Raw genomic sequence first — 21,769 nt, forward strand, 5'->3', positions numbered from 1 at the left:
GGTGCTGATTGCAGGCTGGCATCATGATATCAGCAGTTTGTCCAGTGTCCATCAGGACTGCCCTGAGAGGCGTCAGGCACCAAAGAAAATCAGTGATCACAAGGATGCCCACGGCAGCCAGGTCACTGTCAGTGACACTACAAGAGCAGGGTGGATCAAGTGGAAATGGCTCCATGTTAGCGGGCCGGTTTTATTGAGCGGAACACTTCCTAAAGGGTTTGTAAGCAGAAGTTTAAAAACACAAAGAGCATGGAAGGAGAATGCAGGGGGGAGGCCGTAGGAGAGACGGGCAAGCCAGGAAGTGGAATGACACGTAGGAACCAAAAAAAAAACCCTAGCAAGTATGTCTGTTTGGGATCCCATGCTTACTGATTTGTAGGAACTAAGCTATACTTCACTGAAGAGGCAGAAATAGGCAGAAGCAAATCTGGGGTTACCTGTGTTCCTACCTACAGGTGGTGGTAATTTTTGTCATAATATTTATAGGGTGGTACCCAACATTGACTTGATGATGATGGAAATATTCAACATGTAATAAATATTACTACCATGCAGTGGTGATGGATAGGCACATAAGGCAGAATTTGTCCATATGTGATAGTTGCAGATCAAACTTACATTTAATAGAAAAAAGAAAAATCAAGAATTTCAGTATAAAATTATGTATTTTTCATGATAAGTTCATGATTGTATTTGGGACATTTGAGTCAATTTATCCAAAACCAATTAAAAACAAATACATACAGTTGATAGCAATGTGTATCTATTTCCATAAGGAAATGTCAATGGCTGTGGAAGAACATGCAGCATCTCAATGAACATTGCATCCCATCCCGCACAAAAACATGTGAGGACGCATGAACTAGAAACCAAGCAGGGAAGGATAAGACAGAGAATATTTAGACAGAGTCATGCCCTTTGGACAGACATAGTGCAGTAGGTGAGTGATATTTTCCCTAATAGAAAAATGTTAGCCCAAGCTAGGCAGGTTCAACCAATGTAGCCTGGCAATGCCAACATACATATCTGCTACTTACACCTGCTTGTGTTAGGGAGTTGCCCAGGGCGTATGTGAAATCTCATAGGTGACCCTGCCAAAGGTAGTTGGGAATTTACTGGAGTCCTGGTTGATAGCCTATCACCCAGGAGGGGCAGTAGACATGAGTAAGTAATCCTACGTCAAAGCCCAATGGCCTCCTATAATTGTGTTCCGCTGGTCACAGTTGGCCTGGGGCTTCCCAGCTATCTACCACCTCCCTGAATGTCTCTCTTCCTACTCCTAATACATGCAGCAGCTCCACATTCACCCACCAGATCACTGCAAATACTAGATCCTTCTGCACTCTCTGCTGATGGAAGTTCTACCCTAGTAGTTTCAACATTTTAAGTTTATGTGTCTTCCAAACTATTGAAGGAGCCGGATTCCATGTTCTAGATCTGCTCTGGAACCTTGTGTCAATGGTTCTTTTTATCAGCGTGAAAGTGTGTGGGGGGGAATTGATAGCAGATCATTCATTTCAGTTCCAATTTACTATGACTCTTAAGAAATAACTGGACGTACAAGCACCTCAATGTGAGGGCGTGGAAATACATTGGAACTAACACAAAGCCAAATCTATGGATGAAGTTAAGGCGGTGCAACATACACAAGATGATTAGTTTGAGAATCAGGCTACAAAAGATTATTGAGCAGACATCCAAATTCCCCTTCATCGTAACTTTATGAGTATAAAGCATTAAGCTGTCCCTACTCTAGCACTAACATGACATCACTACATATTATTTCCCAAGGCAGGATCAGTTATGGTGTCAGTGTGTGAAGCCTTCCTAAGAAGTCTCTTCACGTCAGTTTGGTCAAGTATCATAAAGCAACTGAGCTCGTTGTAAGATGTTCCCTCTCTCGCAGGTAAGGGAGAATTCCCCAGACACATTCCCTACTTATCATAGTTATGATACATCAATACCACAGGCAGTATCCCAGGGTGCTTTGCAATTCACGCCATCCAGTCAGGCCACCTCCTCATAGGTAACTTTCCATTAGGCAGCGATACTCCCAAGATTTGGTGAGATGACTTTGATTCCCAGGATTGGTCCGATGAGAAGAAGATTCTTCCACCTGAAGAAACATGAAGAAGAACAAATCCAACATGCACATGAAATTCAACTATTAAATCTAATGCGAGAGCTTCCAGGGTAAAACATTTCAGGCCTACATAATTCAGCCAACATAAGGAAATAGCATGCAAGCATTATGAAATTACATATAAAATAAACACCTTTTACTGAGCACTTCTAAATGAACATGTTACATAGCACATAAAGTATGTGAATAATTGTCAGCAGCATACACAAATTCTACACGTTTATATTTTCAACTAAATGCATCTAGTTTCAATGTTGATTTCTTCACGTTTACAATAAAATGTCCCTAATACACCACAGTTCACATTATTACAGTCCATGTTCTACTGTCTCTGGTTAATGTAACAAAGGAATATATGCGGGTGCGAACTACTCGGGACTATGATGCAACCCTACAGATGAAAGGAATTCATTTTGCGCTATATCACAATGAATAACCTGCCACATGTGAATTCTCCAATTTGGTGTGTCAACTTCACCTGTGCTAAATCAGTATAAAAATGGTGAAATGCCTGAAGTTTGGGTTCTGGGTGGCATTGGTGTTAACTCTTTCTGTTTCTTTACTCTCCAATAACACAGTCTGCCAGCAGAGACGAGTTGCTGACCCCCAAGGTTGAGGGTCTTTGCTCTCGGGGCCATAAGCGAAGCCTTCTCAAGTAGGGAGTGCTTAGCATTTCAGGGCCGGCGAGCTTCAAAGAGGGTCACTGTGTTTGGTCTGCGAAGGTGGATTCTCTCATAGGAGAGGAAACCGATCTCTTTGCCCAGAGCCCTTTGGCACCTGGAGAGGCTGGAAAATGAGCTTGGCAAGAAAGGAGCGTCCACCCTCAGGCTAGCACCACCCTTGAACTGGGCTACCTGAAGCAGATGCAACTTTTCACAACTGGCCATCTTGGTGATGGCCAATTTTGGATCTCTGGGACTGGGTTATACCCACTTCCCCCAGGAAGTGGTATATAGAGAACTGAGTCCCCCAGGGTAAGTAGCCCATTGGCTACTGCCCTATACCCCCTAATGTCCAACAATTCCGTATTTAGGGGAGCCCAAAGGAGGATTGTCTTATTTCATTTGGAAACTTTTAGGAATGTGTACTTGTATTTGCCATTTGAGAACATACTGATGATTCCTTAACTAGTCTTGTAAGAAACGGATGCTAGCTTGTAAGCTGTAAACAATTTGTGTACTAATTTTCAAAAGCTCAATGTCACAACCAAATGGAGATTAATGCACCCTTATTATAACAAACGACTCTTCTTTTAGAAATTTGGATGTTCAACTCAAACTACTGAAAAGCTGCTTAATGTGATTTAATCACAAGAATTGATGAAACTGTTTAGGTATTACAAATGACCATCTGTGGTCTGTTACAAACTTTGTTTCATACTGCATGCCTTGTTCAAGCATGAATCTCTTTGACTAACAGAAGCACTGACTCTTATTTGTTGTGCACTCTCTCTGAATAATCGAAGGCAACCTCCTCATATATTCTCCAACAAAAAAAAAATCATTTTAAAATACTCTCTTAACATCTGAAACTACTATCAGTGCCATTATAAGATGTCACAATTTGTGGCATACTTCAGTTTAGATAATGCGCTTTTGATATTTTATTATTGGGCTTAAGGTTCACCTTTACAAAATCCTGTAAGCACAGTGATTTCTGGAAGCAGGATTCTTCTTTTTCCTGCCTGCTTCTTTTTGACCTTGTTTAGATCTCTTTGGAAAAAGACAAATTCCTTGAAGTCACTTCGGCTTTTTTGCCTTCGTCTCTCCCTGCATTTGATCACCAGCCTCTTGGTTTGTTTTGCTCACTCTTTGGGGTCACTCTTTTGCTATTTACAAAGCATTGATTGCATTCTTATTCTGTTGCAGTCTTGAAAAAAGCCCTGGCATGATCTGCCATAAGTGCGAAACACGTGTCGGCTGTTTTCCTCACTATCAATAAAAGCTGGCTGTTTTCCTCAATAAAAATGTATGACACAAACAAAGAGTATAATGGATTAAATAAGTGGCTAATTACTGGAAATGGAACAATAGCCCTTTATCAGCGAAACATTTGACAATAAAGATTTATCCTCGTCAATTATTTGTTTAAAAAGAAGGAACATCAGTTCACAAACACATATCCCATGTAGGTTACATGTGACGTGTGAACTGCAACAACTATTCTGCCAACCACTACAGTGGCAGTGCCAACCTCTCTTTTGACCTAACAATGCAGCCTGACCATAGCCGTGCAAAAATGCAATTAAATGTGTCAAAATAAACCCTTTCGACATGTCAAACCCTTTCTTTAAAATATCAATAGGTGACACCTATGTAGGCCTTATCGTCCAAAAGGGGGGTGCATGATACTTAAAAGTAGGACATGTAGAAATATAATGTTAAATATGCTCTTACAGTGAATAGTCCCAAAGCTATTTTCACAGTAGGAAGGCTGGTTGCCTCTCACTCGAGCTGAGTGGTCGCTCCCAGTGTCCCCTGCAGGCATCTGGTATCGTTGGGCTGCTTAGCGACTTGCATTTCCTTTGCTTCAGTTACTACTGCCAATTTCATATTGCCTGCGTTTAGCCTGCTCGCCGCTTTAGCTGCATTTGCACATTTGTAATTTAAAGTGTACTTTGTACTTGGTTTGCGCGTCTGTGCTCCCCCCTCCGCCTCCATTTTGTTTGTTTGTTGTTGTCGTCCTCGTGGACCCGCCCCGCCTCCCAGCTGAGACGCCCTCGCCCCTCCTCCTCCTCCATCCATATATGACCACTGCATTTACGCGCAGCGTCCACGCGCAGCGACCGCGCCCAACCCGCGCCGAAGGTGCGCCAAAGGTAAGCCCGTCTACGCCCGTCCGCGCCTGGACCGCGCCCAGCGCCAGACCCCCTGCTCCTCGCGCTGCCCAACCCCCCCGCATTACCTACGATGCCACCACCCTCCTAGCCCTTAACCCCGGTCGCTCCCCCAACTGCGTCCAAGCCGCTCCTGGACACACCCATGGACCTTTCTCTTGCTATTCCTGCAAATTCATCGGCACCGACAACATCCCCGCTACGACCACACCACAGATTCCCGACCCCAATCACCTACAATGCATCCTTCTCAACACCCGATCGGTCCACAGACACGCCATTGACCTATGGAATCTACTAGACACCATCTCTCCAGACGTCGCCTTCCTAACAGAAACATGGATGAACGCTTCCTCCGCCCCAGACATCACCATTGCCATCCCTGAAGATTATAAGATCACACGCAAGGACCGTACCGGCCACACAGGAGGAGGAATCGCTATCGTCCATAAAAAATCAATCCACATCTCAACCAGCTCTGACGTCAACCTCGCCAACTCTGAACACCTTCACTTCCAGATCCACATCGACCCCAAGACCACACTCAGAGGCACACTCCTCTACAGACCACCAGGTCCCCGCGCAAAATTCAGTGAAGATATCACGGACTTCATCACCCTACACGCGCTCCCCTCCAAAGATTACATCCTTCTGGGAGACCTCAACTTTCACCTTGAAAAGAACAACGACCGCAACACCACCACCCTCTTGGACAACCTTGCCAACCTCGGACTTAAACAACTGGTCACTTCCCCCACCCACATCGCAGGTCACACACTCGACCCCGTCTTCACCTCCAGCAATCATGTCTCCTTCAGCCATACTACGGATCTCCTCTGGACTGACCACAGCTGCGTTCACTTCACCTACAACAAGCCGAAACCCATCACCCACCCCCAACCAACTCTGCAAAGAAACTGGAACAAAATCACCATCGACCAGATCTCCTCATCGCTCCTTCTAAACACCCCAGCCCACTCTTCTAACCCAGACCAAGCCGCCGCCAACTTCACCCTTTGGTTATCCAACACCGCCGACACCTTAGCACCACTGAAAAAACGTCAATGCAAACCTGGCAGCAAGAAGGCCTCATGGTTCAACGATGATCTTAAGAAGTCCAAGAAACTCTGCCGCTCCCTTGAAAAGGCCTGGAAAAAAGACCCAACCACTAGCACCAAGGACGCCTTCAAAAACGCAACCCGCTCACACCACCAACTAATCCGAAAGGCCAAGAAAACAGCATTCAAGGATCGACTAGACAACAACGCCCACAACAGCAAGGAACTTTTCAACATCATCAAGGAATTTACCAATCCCTCAGCCAACTCCAACGACATCACCCCCTCTCAAGCCCTCTGCGACTCCCTAGCCTCATTCTTCCACAACAAAATTGCAGACATCCACAACAGCTTCGACAACCAACCCGGAGACCAACCCACCCAACCATATGTTGAACATTCTCCCCCCTTGAACACCCTTAACGACTGGAACCCAATCTCCACTGAGGACACCATCCGCCTGATGAACTCCATCCATTCAGGATCCCCCACTGACCCATGTCCTCACCACATCTTCAACAAAGCAGACTCCGTCATAGCACCGCACCTCCGAGACGTCATCAACTGCTCCTTCAACTCCGCCACCTTCCCGGAAAGCTGGAAACACGCTGAACTCACCGCCCTTCTGAACAAACCCACAGCGGACCCCACCGAACTCAAAAATTACCGCCCCATATCACTCCTTCCTTTCCCGGCCAAAGTCATCGAGAAAGCTGTCAACAATCAGCTCGCCGCTTTCCTCGAAGCCAACAAATCCCTCGACTCCTCACAATCTGGCTTCCGAGCAAAACACAGCACTGAGACCGCCCTCATCGCAGCAACAGACGACATTCGAACTCTACTGGACAATGGAGACACAGTCGCCCTCATCCTCCTCGACCTCTCCGCAGCCTTCGACACAGTCTGCCACAGCACCCTTTTACAACGCCTCAGAAACATCGGAATACAAGGAAAAGCACTTGAATGGATCACCTCGTTCCTCACCGGAAGAACCCAGAAAGTCCGCCTTCCACCATTCAAGTCCGAGGCCACTGAAGTCATCTGTGGCGTACCACAAGGATCCTCACTCAGTCCCACCCTCTTCAACGTATACATGAGCCCCCTCGCGGCCATCGCACGCCAAAACAACCTCAACATCATCTCTTACGCGGATGACACTCAACTGATCCTTTCTCTCACCAATGACCCCAGCACCGCCAAAACTAACCTACACAAAGGAATGAAAGAAGTTGCCGAATGGATGAAACACAGCCGTCTGAAACTGAACTCAGATAAAACAGAAGTCCTCATCCTAGGTACATCCCCCTCTGCATGGGACGACTCTTGGTGGCCGGAAGCCCTTGGAAAAGCACCCATCCCGACAGACCACGCACGGAACCTAGGCGTTATCCTGGATTCTTCACTTTCAATGAACAGACAAGTCAGCGCCGTTTCCTCATCCTGTTTCAACATTCTTCGCATGCTCAAAAAAACATTTCCCTGGATCCCCACCGAAACCAGAAAAACAGTCACCCATGCTCTGGTCACGAGCCGACTGGACTACGGAAACACCCTCTACGCAGGTACTACCGCCAAACTCCAGAAGAAACTCCAACGAATCCAAAAACGCATCAGCCAGGATCATATTAGACATCCCGCGTAACGAACACATCTCTGGTCACCTGAAAGACCTCCACTGGCTACCCGTCAATAAGAGGATCACTTTCCGACTGCTAACCCACGCACACAAATCACTCTACGACATCGGACCAGAATGCCTCAACTCACGACTGTCCTTCTACACCCCCTCCCGCCAACTACGTTCTTCCAGCCAAGCCCTCGCCACTGTACCTCGCATCAACAAGACATCCATGGGAGGCAGATCCTTCTCTTACCTGGCTGCTAAAACATGGAACTCACTCCCCACTTACCTGCGCCTTACCCAGAACCACCTAGCATTCAGAAAGCTACTTAAAACGTGGATATTTGACAAGTAATCCTCTTCCCCTCCCTAAGCGCCTTGAGACCCTCTGGGTATGTAGTGCGCTATATAAATTCTTTGACTTGACTTGACTTGACTTAGATTAACACTCGGAAGAAATATTCAATAATACCAATCAATCAATCAATCAAAGCATTTATATAGCGCACTACTCACCCGGAGGGTCTCAAGGCGCTTGGGGAGGGGGGGGGGTCCGCTACTGCTCGAACAGCCAGGTCTTGAGCTGTTTCCTGAAGGCGAGGTGGTCTTGGGTCAGGCGGAGGTGAGTCGGGAGGGAGTTCCAAGTCTTGGCGGCCAGGTAGGAGAAGGACCTTCCTCCTGTGGTGGCTCTTCGGATGCGGGGGACGGCGGCGAGGGCGTGGCTGGTCGATCGAAGCTGGCGTGTGGGATTGTAGAAGTTGAGGCGGCTGTTGAGGTATCTTGGGCCTTGGTTGTGTAAGGCTTTGTGTGCGTGGGTGAGGAGACGGAAGGTGATTCTCTTGTTGACCGCGAGCCAGTGCAGGTCTCTCAGGTGTCCGGAGATGTGGCTGTGTCGGGGGATGTCGAGGATGAGTCTTGCTGAGGCGTTCTGGATCCGCTGGAGTATCTTCTGGAGTTTGGCAGTGGTTCCGGCGTAGAGGGAGTTGCCGTAGTCCAGTCGGCTGGTGACGAGGGCCTGGGTGACCGTCTTCCTGGTCTCGGTGGGGATCCATCGGAAGATCTTACATAGCATGCGCAGGATGTTGAAGCACGACGAGGAGACGGCGTTGACTTGTCTGGTCATGGAGAGGGAGGAGTCCAGGATGAAGCCCAGGTTGCGTGCGTGGTCTGTTGGTTTGGGTGCGCTGCCCAGGGCGGGGGGCCACCAGGAGTCATCCCAGGCGAAGGGCGAGGAGCCCAGGATGAGAACCTCCGTCTTGTCTGAGTTCAGTTTCAGACGGCTGTTCATCATCCACATGGCTACTTCTGCCATCCCTTCGTGTAGGTTGGCTCTGGCGGTGGCGGGGTTGTTGGTGAGGGAGAGGATCAGCTGGGTGTCGTCGGGGTAGGAGATGATGTTGAGGTTGTGTTGGCATGCGATGGCCGCAAGGGGGCTCATGTAGACATTGAAGAGGGTGGGGCTGAGCGAGGAGCCTTGAGAAACGCCGCAGATGACTTTGGTGGCTTCTGATCTGAACGGGGGAGGCGGACTTTCTGTGTCCTTCCGGCGAGGAAGGAGATGATCCATTCTAGTGCCTTCTCCTGGATTCCGACGTTGCTGAGGCGCTGCACTAGGGTGCGGTGGCAGACAGTGTCGAATGCCGTGGAGAGGTCCAAGAGGATGAGGGCCGCTGTTTCTCTGTTGTTGAGCAGGGCTCGGATGTCATCGGTGGCTGCGATGAGGGCGGTCTCGGTGCTGTTGTTGGCCCGGAAGCCAGACTGCGAGAGGTTGAGGGATCCGTTCGTCTCGAGGAAGGCGGCCAGCTGCTTGTTGACGGTCTTCTCGATGACTTTGGCCGGAAACGGGAGGAGCGAGATGGGGCGGTAGTTTTTGAGTTCGGTGGGGTCCGCTGATGGTTTCTTCAGTAGTGCGCTGAGTTTGGCGTGCTTCCAGCTCTCCGGGAAGGTAGCGGTGTCAAAGGAGGTATTGATGATGTCCCGCAGGTGGGGTGTGATGATAGAGTCGGCCTTGTTGAAGACGTGGTGAGGGCAGGGGTCGGTAGGAGATCTGGAGTGGATGGAGTTCATCGTGCGGATGGTGTCTTCGGTGCTTATCGGGGACCAGGCGCGGAGGGTGGAGGTGGGTGGCGTTGGTGCGGTCGTGGGGTGTGTCATTTGTGTGCTGAAGCTGCTGTGTATGGCTGCGATCTTGTTGTGGAAGTACCAGTAGGAACTTTAACCCATTTGTTAGATAGGAACCAGTAGTCAATCTCATTCTTTAGCTTGTACCAGGCATAAATATGGCATTTCATGTACTCTCCACAGAACGCTTTCTGGTCCTGAAGAGAGCTCTGAAGGACTGGAGCTACTTGCTATTGCACCCAGTATAACCAAGTGACGCAAAGAGTCAGTAGTCTGACCCCCTATTTCAAGCTAAAGGGACACAATAAGCTACAAGAGGTATTTTATGCAATTTACCAGCTGACCAATTCCAATTAAACTTGCCAAAGACCCTGCTGGTAGACTCTGCTGGAGTGGGTCCGGACTGTCAAGAGCTGGTCCTGAAACTCTTGGTTGAGTGTGGCTAGATTTCTCATATCACCCTTGAAAAACCTGGAATTTAGAAAATGTTTGGGTCCAAAGACCTCAGGAGAATGCTTACCAACCTGGCAAGCTGATCTGATCAAGGTGCCTGGTGAATGGCCTCAGACTCATGGTTAGCCCCCTCAGGAGCATTTTCACAATGGCAAATCCTCTGTAGTAGGACCTCACAGAGACTATATCTGCCTTCGTGGAGCCCTTTTCTGCCATAACCTGCAGCCTTGTCCTGCTGGAGGAATCAGAGCTCTAAAAGATTGACTAAGTGAGAACAAAGATATCTGCACAGAGCAAAGATACTAAAAGTATCCTGCCATAGATGGACTTTCTCTGAGCTTGAAATTCAAATTTCTCCTGCTGAGAGCTTTAGTACCAAAAACTAACGGCTTCTCCGGGACACCGTAGAATGGCTATCTGACATAGTGGAGCCTTCAGCTAAGTCCCATGGCAGAACACCAGACCAGGTCAAACCTGATATCTGTATCTTACCTGTGCTCCATCGCGGTTAGCCTGAAATCACGACTAGGTACCAGTCTGAACAACCAGTTGACAGAGGCTAGCGCTTTAGGCTTTTTACACTTTTGGGCACTTTTTTAGTTGAAAATGTAAACATTAATTTCTCCAGTTTTCATTGTTGTTTTTGTTGTTGTTGTTTTGGTGTCATTTTATTAAATAAAAAACTCTCTATTTTTCTAAATTGGTTCGGGGTTTTTGTTGTTTTGTATCTTAACTCTATCACTGTTTTAAGTTCTGCATAAATACTTTACACATTGCCGTAAGTTAAGCCTATAGGCTCTGTGACATAGTTTCTAGGGGTTGAGCTCAGATTACATTTAGTGACTTTAACTGTTCACCCTGAGAAGGATTGCATGTGTTACTTAAGGTGGATAGTCATCCCCCTGAACTAATAACCCGATTTCTTACAATCTGTTGGACCTGGACCTTTGCAGGCTCACCCCCAGATTTTTGCCTCAGTTGCTGAGCCTGTTTTTGTTGGCATTTGGACTCTATGCACTTTTTGCCTTTTACCCAGTAGTAAAGTGTGTTTGCTCTCACCATAAAACATGGTGCATTTGGCATCACCTTGATTGGCACATTTAATTTACTTATAAGTCCCCACGGTACGATGCGTGCCCAGGGTCTGTAAATTAAATGCCTCTACTGGGCATGCAAAAGGAACACATTATGGATGAAATGCTGGACAATGAAAACAGTCACCCGCCAGTCACAAAGATCTGGGTTCTGTTTTTTTTATGTTGTTTTGTTCACCATGCCACCCCAGTTTGGACCCAGCCATATGCAAATCAGTCTTGACCCGGTTCCTCATGGGAACAGTCTAGGCTGAACTGCCAAGCCTAGTCCTCCTTGGACCAGAAACAAGCACCCTGGGACGTGTTTCGGGGCATCACCCCTTATCTGCCAGGCTAGCTTGAATTCAATGGTGCAGTGAGCATGGGACCCACATCTGAGCATACCCTTCCCACTTAAGGTGACAAGAGCAAAAGGAACAAAAGATGGATGGAATGCTGAACAATGCAAACATTCACCCCCAGTCACAAAGATCTGGGTTTAATCTATTGTTATTTTTCTCACCATGCCACCCCAGTTTTAACCGAGCTGTATGCAAATCAGTCTTGACCCTGTTCCACATGGGAACAGTCCAGCCTGAACTGCCAAGCCAGGCCCTCCCTGGACCGGAACCGAGCATCCTTGACCAGTTTTGGGGCATCACCCCTTATCAGCCAGGCTATATTTTGTCCAGTGGCGCTGTGAGCACGGGTACCACATCTGGGCATACACTTCCCACTTAGGGCGACAAAAGCAAAAGGAACAAATGATGGATGGACTGCTGAACAATGCAAACATTCACCCCCAGTCACAAAGATCTGGGTTTACTCCATTGTTTTTTTTCTCACTACGCCACCCCAGTTTGGAACCAGCCATTTGCAAATCAGTCTTGACCCTCTTCCTCAGGGTAACAGTCCAGCCCGAACTGCCAAGCCAGCCCTGGATTAGAAACAAGCTTCCTGGGACCGGTTTCGGGGCATCAGCCTTCATCAGCCAGGCTAGCTTGAATCCAGTGGCGGAGTGAGCACAAGACCCACGTTTTGGCATACCCTTTCCACTTCTGTAGAATGATAAAGACGATGTGGGGGGTTAAAGTGTAGAGCGAAGTTTAAAAATACCTGACTAGTGGGTGTGACCAATTTAATATAACCCCTAGATGGTTTTTTGTACAAGGGAGGAGGGGGAAAGGGGAAATGATAGGTTTGCTTCCTACAAGGTCAACATGTTTCTAGCTCTACCCCTATTGGCTTTTCATCAGGACCTAGGGTAACTAATTTCCCGGGCCCACTCCTGCGCTTTGTACTTTATGCACATACACTTGCATGGTTAGTGAAGTATATGTAATTACCACCTTGTTGGTGATTCACCTGATCAACAGTTATAAAGTTCATCTGTGGAGATAAAAGTGAAGAGTTTTATCTCCATAAATTAACAGCTAGGCACCTTTTTTGTGAAGCAAAATTTTACATGGATGATGAACCTAGCGTTTCTTCTCACTCTCTCTTGTTTTTGGTCAAAGTAATTTTCTATCTTCATTTATAATTGTACTAGTATAGTTATACTCTAAATATTGCCATTCATAGCTTCCTGAATTAAATTATTTGTTACTACAAGGATAGTGAAGATTAAATATCCAAGGCTGTATTCTGCAGCGTTTAGCCTTGCCCAATGTTGATTATACAAACCAAAATGTCTAATCAATGTGTTGTGGGCCACTTAATCTTTGACTAGCATTTGATGCAGATGTGATGAAGAATATAGAGTGGAGGGTAACAGTGATTCAGAGGTTGTCCAAAATGTGCTCTTTCCTATTCAGCACTTCAAACAATGATCTTGTCTTACAATTTTATTCATCTGCTCAATCATAGTTGAAAAATATTGCAGTCCGTCAGAGGATATTCTGCAATTACGCGTCTTTAAAAATGGTTCGTTTCTTTAACATTGTTTAGGCAAAAAGTATATGCCTTTAATGTGCATGTGGTGATACAGACATCACCGCCATTATTTCATGCAACCAGTCACTGATGCACATACTAATGGATCCATGTCACTTGTTCAAGGATGCCTTCTGAGTGATTGAGGTGGGCTGATATTTGAACATCTGAAATATGCAAAGTGCCTGAACCCATACCTGTTAACATTGCTCTCACTGATTTATTTAACAATGTCCCATTGACACATCTGTGATGGCTTTAATGATAATATCTGAATTGTATTCGTCCATGACATGCGAGATATCTTGATTATAGCTTGAGGAAAGTTCTGTAACCTTATTGCTTCTGGCATTACTTGTTTTAATGGAATGACAATATCGCACCCGTGAGAGACATGAGCAGCTTCATTTGAAAACACAATTTAGATTTAGACACAGACTTAAGGCTGTGAAGCAGTTTCATTTCCTTAGAAGACAGCATATATCATAAACTTTTTAACACCTATACAATTATCACTATGTTCTTATTACTGGAAACCTTTCATTTCAATTTTAAATATTTAATTAGCATCCTTCAGTTTTCAAATTTAAATTTCTGTAAAGAATTAAATATTGGTATTTCAGGGTTAGGAATTGCTGTTTGTTTAGACTTAGCATGTGACCCTTTATTTCAATGATTCTACAAACTATCTTTTCTTTTTTTGAATTCATAGAGGGAAGGTGCTTACTCACAGCTTTCTGAATCTGGGAAAAGGCCGAAATTATACCGTTCCTTAACTGGTAAGTATAGAATATAACTTGAATGAAAGGTAGGCAACTACACAGGCCCCGACTTTTATAAACCTTTGAGTTCTTGTCAAATAATTCAAAATCACTGTAAAGCAGAGCACATTACCCTGGTCAGTGTACCCTATTATACATTTTAAGCAGACAAAACCCCGTAGAAATATTAAAGGCTACCAAAATCTGGTTGCTGCATAACATAATCTTTTAGGCCCTTTGCGGTTTCTTTTCATAAAGTCACTTTGTATAAATATAAACAGAACATTAACAACACATTTTCTGGGAAACGACGCCAAGCAGGGGGATGATAAAGGAGAAAAACTAGAACAAGAAGCAACCGCATCATGGGTCAAGAGAAGCAAGTTAATGTCCAAGATTCAGTACACATTCAGGCACTCAAACCATTGCAGTCAACCAAACAAAAAGCATAAAGTCCCAAATGAAAAGACCGAGGAATCCTAATTGTGGAATTTGTTTACCATTGAAGAAGAACCATAAGGCAATGTTGATATCGGAGGCCAAGGGAACCACATAAATTAAGCAGCCCACAAAGTTGTAAAGATTGTGGACAAATATTTCCAGCCAAGACAGCTGAACAAACATATTCCAAAACCCAAGATTTGGCTTCAAATTCAAAGGAACAAATACTATTTAAAATATAGATATAAGAAGATTTAGCCTAGTGCTGATTTACTTATACTAGCTGCTTTAGATTCCATTGTGAACTCAGCTAGGGCTCTTGCAGTGTGTACATAGATGTATAACCTGATGTGTTTTGTGTTGCATTTCTGAGTCTGTAGTCTAAGAAGCAGCGTGGGCTATAAAAAGGACAACATCTGATCTAACTTTTCTTTCCAGGAGTGAGAAACATTGCTGGTTAACTCATCCTATTGGAAGTAATCACGTGCCCTTGTCAGATAAAACAAGTTAGCTTTCAACATGGGTCAGGTTCAGTAACCACCTATTGCCTATGTGGCATTGAAGTTTCAGTTAATTATGCCGAGATTCTTCAAACTTTTGGTTAAAAAACAGCAGTTTGAATTGTTATCACAAATATGCCCTTCTCTTGGATGCTTGGCATGGTAGAGCAACACATAACCGGGACCCTGCTCTGGTGTTGTCACGGTTTGAGACCTGCTATTGAAATCATGAGTCGGGCAGGTTCATAAAATACATCATCAGTAGGAAGATTCTGGGACCGGAAGCACATTATAGCAATTGTCCACATTGTTTGGCGTCACTTAAAATGTCTCAGTGGCCATTCAGGCAAACTGGATTCATCAACATCACTGCAGCCTGCTATATACATCATTCTAGAGACTGCAATATTATTTTCTCCCTAACACCAGAGTGCATTGTTTACCAGAAATGATCACTATCCTTATTTGTTCTTAAAACTGATACAAATCTCCATTAGTACAAGCACTTCGTTAGGATACTTTGTTTAGGCAGGTACCCGGAGGCTGGGGCTAGTCATAATAACACTTTATTGCACTCAGGTAAATCAATCAAACCATAGTTTTATTGTTTCAGCTTATTAAAAGTATAGCAATATTTCTTTTTGCAATTCTGTCTATATAGAGAGTTAAAATAGAACAAAGGTAAAAGCGTGACTCTGCAATGCTAAAACCAAGTACACATTGACTTAAAATAATTACCACCCCGGGCAATCATCCTGATTACTGGTATTGGTCCATTTACCAGCCAGGCTGTTTTATTTACAGCATGAAAATTACTTAATTATATATCAGATGGAGGCCATTGCCAGGATTTTCACCGTTTGCAACTCAATTACAGGTCGTCTGGCTTGAGGCTCGCTAATATGACATCTCTACATGATAAAATGGCTCTGTCATTAAAAGTTTTTAAAATAACATTGATTGGAGATTGTGCAGTTTTGGACAGGTACAGACTAGGTGGATAAAGTTCTCTTTTTTGCTTTAAAAAGTGTACATTCTGTGGGTCCACTATAGTCCCAAAGTGGCCAACTAGCCAATGCTGGTATTCTTCCAAAACACAGGATCATTAGTCTATGTTTAATGCGCGCTGAAAAGGGGATGCCCAGCTTCGCTCCTGATTTCTAGACGTCATAACTTTTGATCACCATCCAGGAGTGAGATCGAGAGCTGAATTTATGTTTGTTTTCCAGGCTCCATTACAATTTTACAGCTTTGTTTATATTGCTCTTTTTTAAAATGTGTCGTGTGATGTTTGTGCCACACAATTCAGTTAAATACAATTGGTTGATGGAATTTTCTAAATATTTGTGGTAGGCCGACTGCGGTAAACAACGTTAATGATGATTTTTTTCCCCGCATAGAATCACAACGCGGTTGTTACCAGGACCGTGTTGTGATTCCGCATACCATTACTCCGCAAGTCGGAATAACGACTTGCGGAGGAGGGGGGAGGTGTTGGACTTAAAATCCAACACCTTCCCTAGTGTCCACACAGACTTCAAGTAGTTGTTCCGACTTGCGGAGTAATGGTATGCGGAATCACAACGCGGTCATGGTAACGACCGCGTTGTGATTCCATGCGGGAAAAAAGACTGCGGGACAAAGAGCTTTATTCGCCGACTGCGGGTCATTTTGTAGGGTTGCCCATATTGCGATATTTAGGAGGGTATCTTGTGTTTGATATATCTTGAACCTGCATTTCATTGAACTTGATCTTTTATCCACGTCTTGCTTTGCCAGTCCAAACTCAAGCCAGATTTGTGCTGGAGATGATGTTTGAAGCAGGGAGAATGCTCACCTGTAGGTGTTGGTCTCCACTTTATCTAGTAAGACTGCATCTAACCCTCTCATAGTGGCGCTTGCTTATGTTATTGTTGGGAGTTACTTGGCAGAGATGACTGCTAATAGTGGCTAAAAGGAGTGGCAGTCCAGTTTTTTCGCTAACATGCTGAAAATGTGGGTTAGGACATGCCCTTTCTTCGCTATGTATTGTTTCTGGACACAGAAACTACCCATTGAGGTCAAATACAGTACCAGATATTTGAAGTTGTGAAACTTTTTCAGGGGGGGTATTATTTAGGAATATAATGGGTGCCTGCCCTGGTTGATTAAAGATAGACATTACTTTTGTCTTTGTAGTGTTTACCTCTGAGTGGTTGGTGTTAGCATAAGTAGCCAGTGCCTTTGCTAATTTTTGTAGGCCCACTTTTGTCATGCTGAACAGAATGATATTGTCTACGTAAGACAAATGTTAGAGGTGGAGCGAACCCACCCAAGGCGGATGAGAATTTACCTGGTCGAAAGCTGTAGAAAGGTCTACCATGAATAGATTAAAAAGATGAGGTGCCAGCACATAGCCCTGCTTAAGTTCTTGGTTGGTTGGTATTTTCCTAGATATTCTCACACCATCTTCTCTTTTGACTTAAATCTATGTATCTAAGTAAAGCTGTTCTATTGCTCAAAGCAGGTTTTGGGGAATTCCCCATTTCCTTAGCTTGTTCCCCCTCCTGACACAGTCAAAAGCTGCTTTAAAATCTACAATTCAGAGATGTAATTTCTTCTTCAGCCTTCTACTTTGTTCAATTATAAAGGAGGTCAGTCAATCACTTTTATTCGATTTTTGAAAATCATAAAAAGAGACACAGGATACAGTTCATGAAATACACCAAGTATAAAAAGACAATATCAAAAATATGTACATAATGTATTTACATAATGAATCATAAATCATATCATCAAGGAGAACATTTTTAAAGTGACATGTGCATAAACAATATATACAATCCAAATGTTTAAAAAGACTATTAAAACATTTTAAGACATCATGATATCTGTTATCTGTTATAGATACACTTAAGGTATTTTGTTTATAATTAATCCAATGTTACCTTTACTGCGCATTTTGTTGATACGTACTCCTGCTACTAAAAAGTTAGCAACATGAAAAGTGATTTGTGTATTGTGCAAAAGTTGCAGAAATAGGAGCGCAGGCCTAACCTGTAAAAAGCCAGCCTCTCTAAGGATGGGAACAAGATATTTTCTTTTGATTTTAGCGTAGTGATCGCAAAACATAATAAAATGTAATGTATCCTGAGGTGAAAAGTGATCACAGTCGCATGGCTTATTGTTATCAGGAGTATCCCATCTGTAGTATGTGCCCAACAGAAAATGTATTAAATTCAAACGAAATCTAATTAAAAGAAAGAGGTGAAATGGTTTATTAACAAATACCAGGTATGGTTCTGGACCTGGGACAGTTTTAAGCGCAAAATTATCTTCTCACTGTTGTTTTTTTTAATTCTATTTCCTCCCGCTCTACTGTAAAAAGATTTATCAGTGATGCCTTTATCGTTTTGACATCCTCCTTTTGGATGCCCTCAGGGGAGTTAAAAAGATCAATACATCCCACCTTGGTTAACATTGTTTTTACATACGTCAACCATGGGATCTTTAAGGCTCCATCCATACTTAAGCAATCTTCGAGGATTTTATGATTTAATGAAATCTCATCGTTTAGCCAAGTTTTTAGCCAGGAAATGACAGGGGCGGATTTTATAACGTCTGAGACATACCCAACGCCCAGCTCTGAATGGATAGTAAAGGTGGGGGTGGACTGGGGGACAGTGAGTAATGATCTGAGAAACCTGTTTTCTGCCCTCTGAATGAGGACTGGACTTGTATTTCCCCAAATCGTGGCCCCATAGATGGCGATCGCCATGCCTTTAGCGTTATACACTTTAAGAATGGCGTTCGTCGGTCGTGACCCCAATTTCTTAGCAAAATTCAAGATGGCTCCAGCAGATCTACTCACTGCATTCGATTTGGCCTTATGTTGGGCACCCCAGGTACCTTTATCATCGAATAAGACACCCAAATAAGTAAAAGAAGGGACCCTATGTACCTCCTTTCCTGTACAAACAAAAGTTATGGGTTTCTTTTTTCTGCCATTGAGTCCCATAATCATAACATGTGATTTTTGCGTGTTTATTTTTAAATCTAAGGAACTCATGAAGTCCCCGAAAGAGGCCAGTAACTTGTTAAGTGCAACACCTGTTCGTGCCAAGAGGACCGCATTGTCCGCGTACAGGAGGACCGGAATGTTAATCTCTCCCGCACGCGGAACATCGGCCCCCAAGGCAGAAAACACCGGCTCGAGTGTGTTTATATACAGTGTGAAGAGGAGAGGGGCAAGGATACACCCTTGTCTCACTCCTCTCTCAGAGTTAAAGGGTTTAGTGCATCTACCATCCCTGGTAACTCTGACCGATGCCTCCAATCCTTGATGCAGATCAGCCAAGAAGCCTACTAGTGAACTTTCTATGCCTATTTCCAAAAGGACCCCCCACAGCCTTGACCTGTTAACCAGGTCAAAGGCTGAGGAGAGATCCATAAATGCCATATATAAGGCCCCTTTTTTAACTACGGTATATTTGCTGATGATCAAATGCAAATTAAGGCACTGATCCAGTGTGCTTCTTTTGGGCCTAAAACCATATTGTGCGTTAGATAAGATTCCCCTGCCTTCCAACCAAGATGTTAACCTCCCCAAAATGACTCTGCCCAAGATTTTAACCGCAGAGTCAATGAGGGAGATAGGTCTATAGCAGGCAGGGTCACTCTTTAAGGAGGTTGCTAGGATATTTATGGTTGTACCTAAGCCTTTCTTAAAACCCCTCGAAGTTTCTCCGGTTATTACATCACTTAACCTACCTGCCCTGTGATCTTATAAGTCACGAACCAGTAAGGACCCTTGCCCTCCTTGACTAGAAAATTCTTTTAAAACTAGTTCTTCACCCGCACGGCCAAACTACCTCCTTTTAGTGCTCCTCTATTCTATTACGTCTCGCTTGTCTCTCCACACGGTCGTTAGATTCACTAGTTCTAATTTCGTTTCGTCGCATCACCCGTCACTAATGCTATTTTCTATGTGTATACAGGGCTCACTAGCTCCTAGATAACCTATTTGCTCTTTTTCCTTCCCGTTTTCCCTCTTCCTTCCCATCGTGTGGTTTGCACCAAATGTAGTAAACTTGCTACTGAATGTACTAAGACCCAAATTGTACTGTCTTGGGCAGAAAGTATACAGGCATGAATTTTCTAATGTCCTGAAGATGATCCCTTTATTGTGACATAGGGATCGAAACGTCGTCGACGATTTGTACTCCATATGCATGCTAATATACTGTATAACTTTACCGGCAATGGTGTCTCCATGCTATCTAAGTCTACTATAATTTTATGTTCGCAGACTTTTTCCTGTTTCCTGAACCGTTTTCCCTTATTTTGTTGTTTGTCTTAATGTGGTAGTAGGACCCAGGTGGTGTCCCACTTGAATTGTGCATGAATGTTTTTCTCTATATATATTTATTGAATATTAAAATTCTGTCCAGCTGGACAAAGAATATAGAACCTATCTAGTCTATATTTACTATCGAGTATATCCAGAAGATGTCTAGGGACCACGGTCCTTAGTAATCATGTACTTACCCAAAGTCCCTGACCAATCGCATATTGGGTTTCCCTTGTCCCTTAAAAAGTATATTCAGGTTCTAGTAAAAGTTGGTTACTGCAAGTCTCATGATGTGAGCAAGCGTTTATATTGTAAGAGAGTTTAGAGGAGGTTGATTTGTGGTGTTCTATTGATGAGTTTGACGGCTTTACAGAAACTGATGAGTGCTTTGCATGCCGCTGTTTAGTTGGAGTGGTTGAAGTGCTTTTTAACCATTTGGTGCAACAACATGATTCTTCAATCGTGTCCTTTATCGCTCATAATCATGATTTGTGGTTACTCATTATCTGTTAATTGGAGATTCATATGCCCTCTTGTTTGGGATGGCCCCTGCCTTGCCTTGTCCATAGCAGAGAGAGTATTAATTGGAGCAAGGCCCTGCTCAGGTGTGGCACAAGTTTCATGTAAGTCGATGACCGGGTCAGGTCTGACGATGTGGTTCAAGCTCACTGCGCCTTCACAGACTATTAGTTGGAATGCCACTAGGGTGCTGATGGGGGAATGCTTCTTTTTCCATTCTTTTTCACTACGATTGCCGGTTTCTGTTAGTGTGTAACAATCCCTTTGACTCTCTGGACTTTTTATTGCTTTTTTATCAATGGAAAAGTGTCTTTTATTGCAAAAGTCTGTAATTGACAATGTGTCGATAAGAGAGTTTGGTGTATTGTTTGTAGGAGGCCTTTGACTATCATTTTGTTTTGGCCTAGATATTGTGTAGATCCCCTTTGGTTAGGCCTCCTTGGATTTCTGTTCCTTTTTCCTTGCCTTTCTGGCATGTTTGTGCTGTATTTTGGTGAGTTTAGGAGGGGAATTCCCTGCCTCTCTCAATGGAGAAGGTATATTGGAGAGGGAGGTTTGAGACTGAACTTCTTCACGTTCCTTTTTTTTTATAGTATATATACTGTCTTCTTGTAAGCTGTTTATCTGTGCGGTTTCGAGGCACCTTTCCAGTCTTGTTCATGCCCATTTAAGACTCTCAAACGGGCCCCTATGGTTTGCTTACTTGGATGAGATGGTTGCCATATTTCCAGAAGACTTAGAAGGTTTTCCGGAAGGGTGGACAGTTTATCTAGTACTGGAACACAAGAACACTTTCTCCGGGAAGGAGAGTATATAGCCTAACCTCTGGTTATTAGTTCAGTCAGCGTTTCCAGTTGGGTGTTGATTCCAGAAATGTGTGATGCAATTAGGTTCATGGAGTCTATTTGGATGTCAAGTTTGCCTGACTGAAAGTTTAGGGCATCTATTGAAGATTGTAACGTTTGTTTTGTTTTTTTTTTTT

The 21,769-nt window shown here is 44.2% G+C and overlaps 1 protein-coding gene across 1 annotated transcript in view; it reads left to right on the forward strand.

Moving 5' to 3' along the window:
• Nucleotides 1-21,769, forward strand: part of LOC147718779 (sodium/hydrogen exchanger 2-like) — a 537,314-nt gene that overhangs the window by 495,988 nt on the left and 19,557 nt on the right. Inside the window, exon 10 of the mRNA XM_086918760.1 lies at nt 13,950-14,016. Within this exon, the coding sequence (XP_086774886.1) occupies nt 13,950-14,016 (67 nt within the window). The remainder of the gene's footprint in view (nt 1-13,949; nt 14,017-21,769) is intronic.

Source organism: Lissotriton vulgaris, chromosome 4_1, assembly GCF_964263255.1.
Source record: "Lissotriton vulgaris chromosome 4_1, aLisVul1.2, whole genome shotgun sequence".
In the NCBI taxonomy this organism is placed as follows: Eukaryota; Metazoa; Chordata; class Amphibia; order Caudata; family Salamandridae; genus Lissotriton; species Lissotriton vulgaris.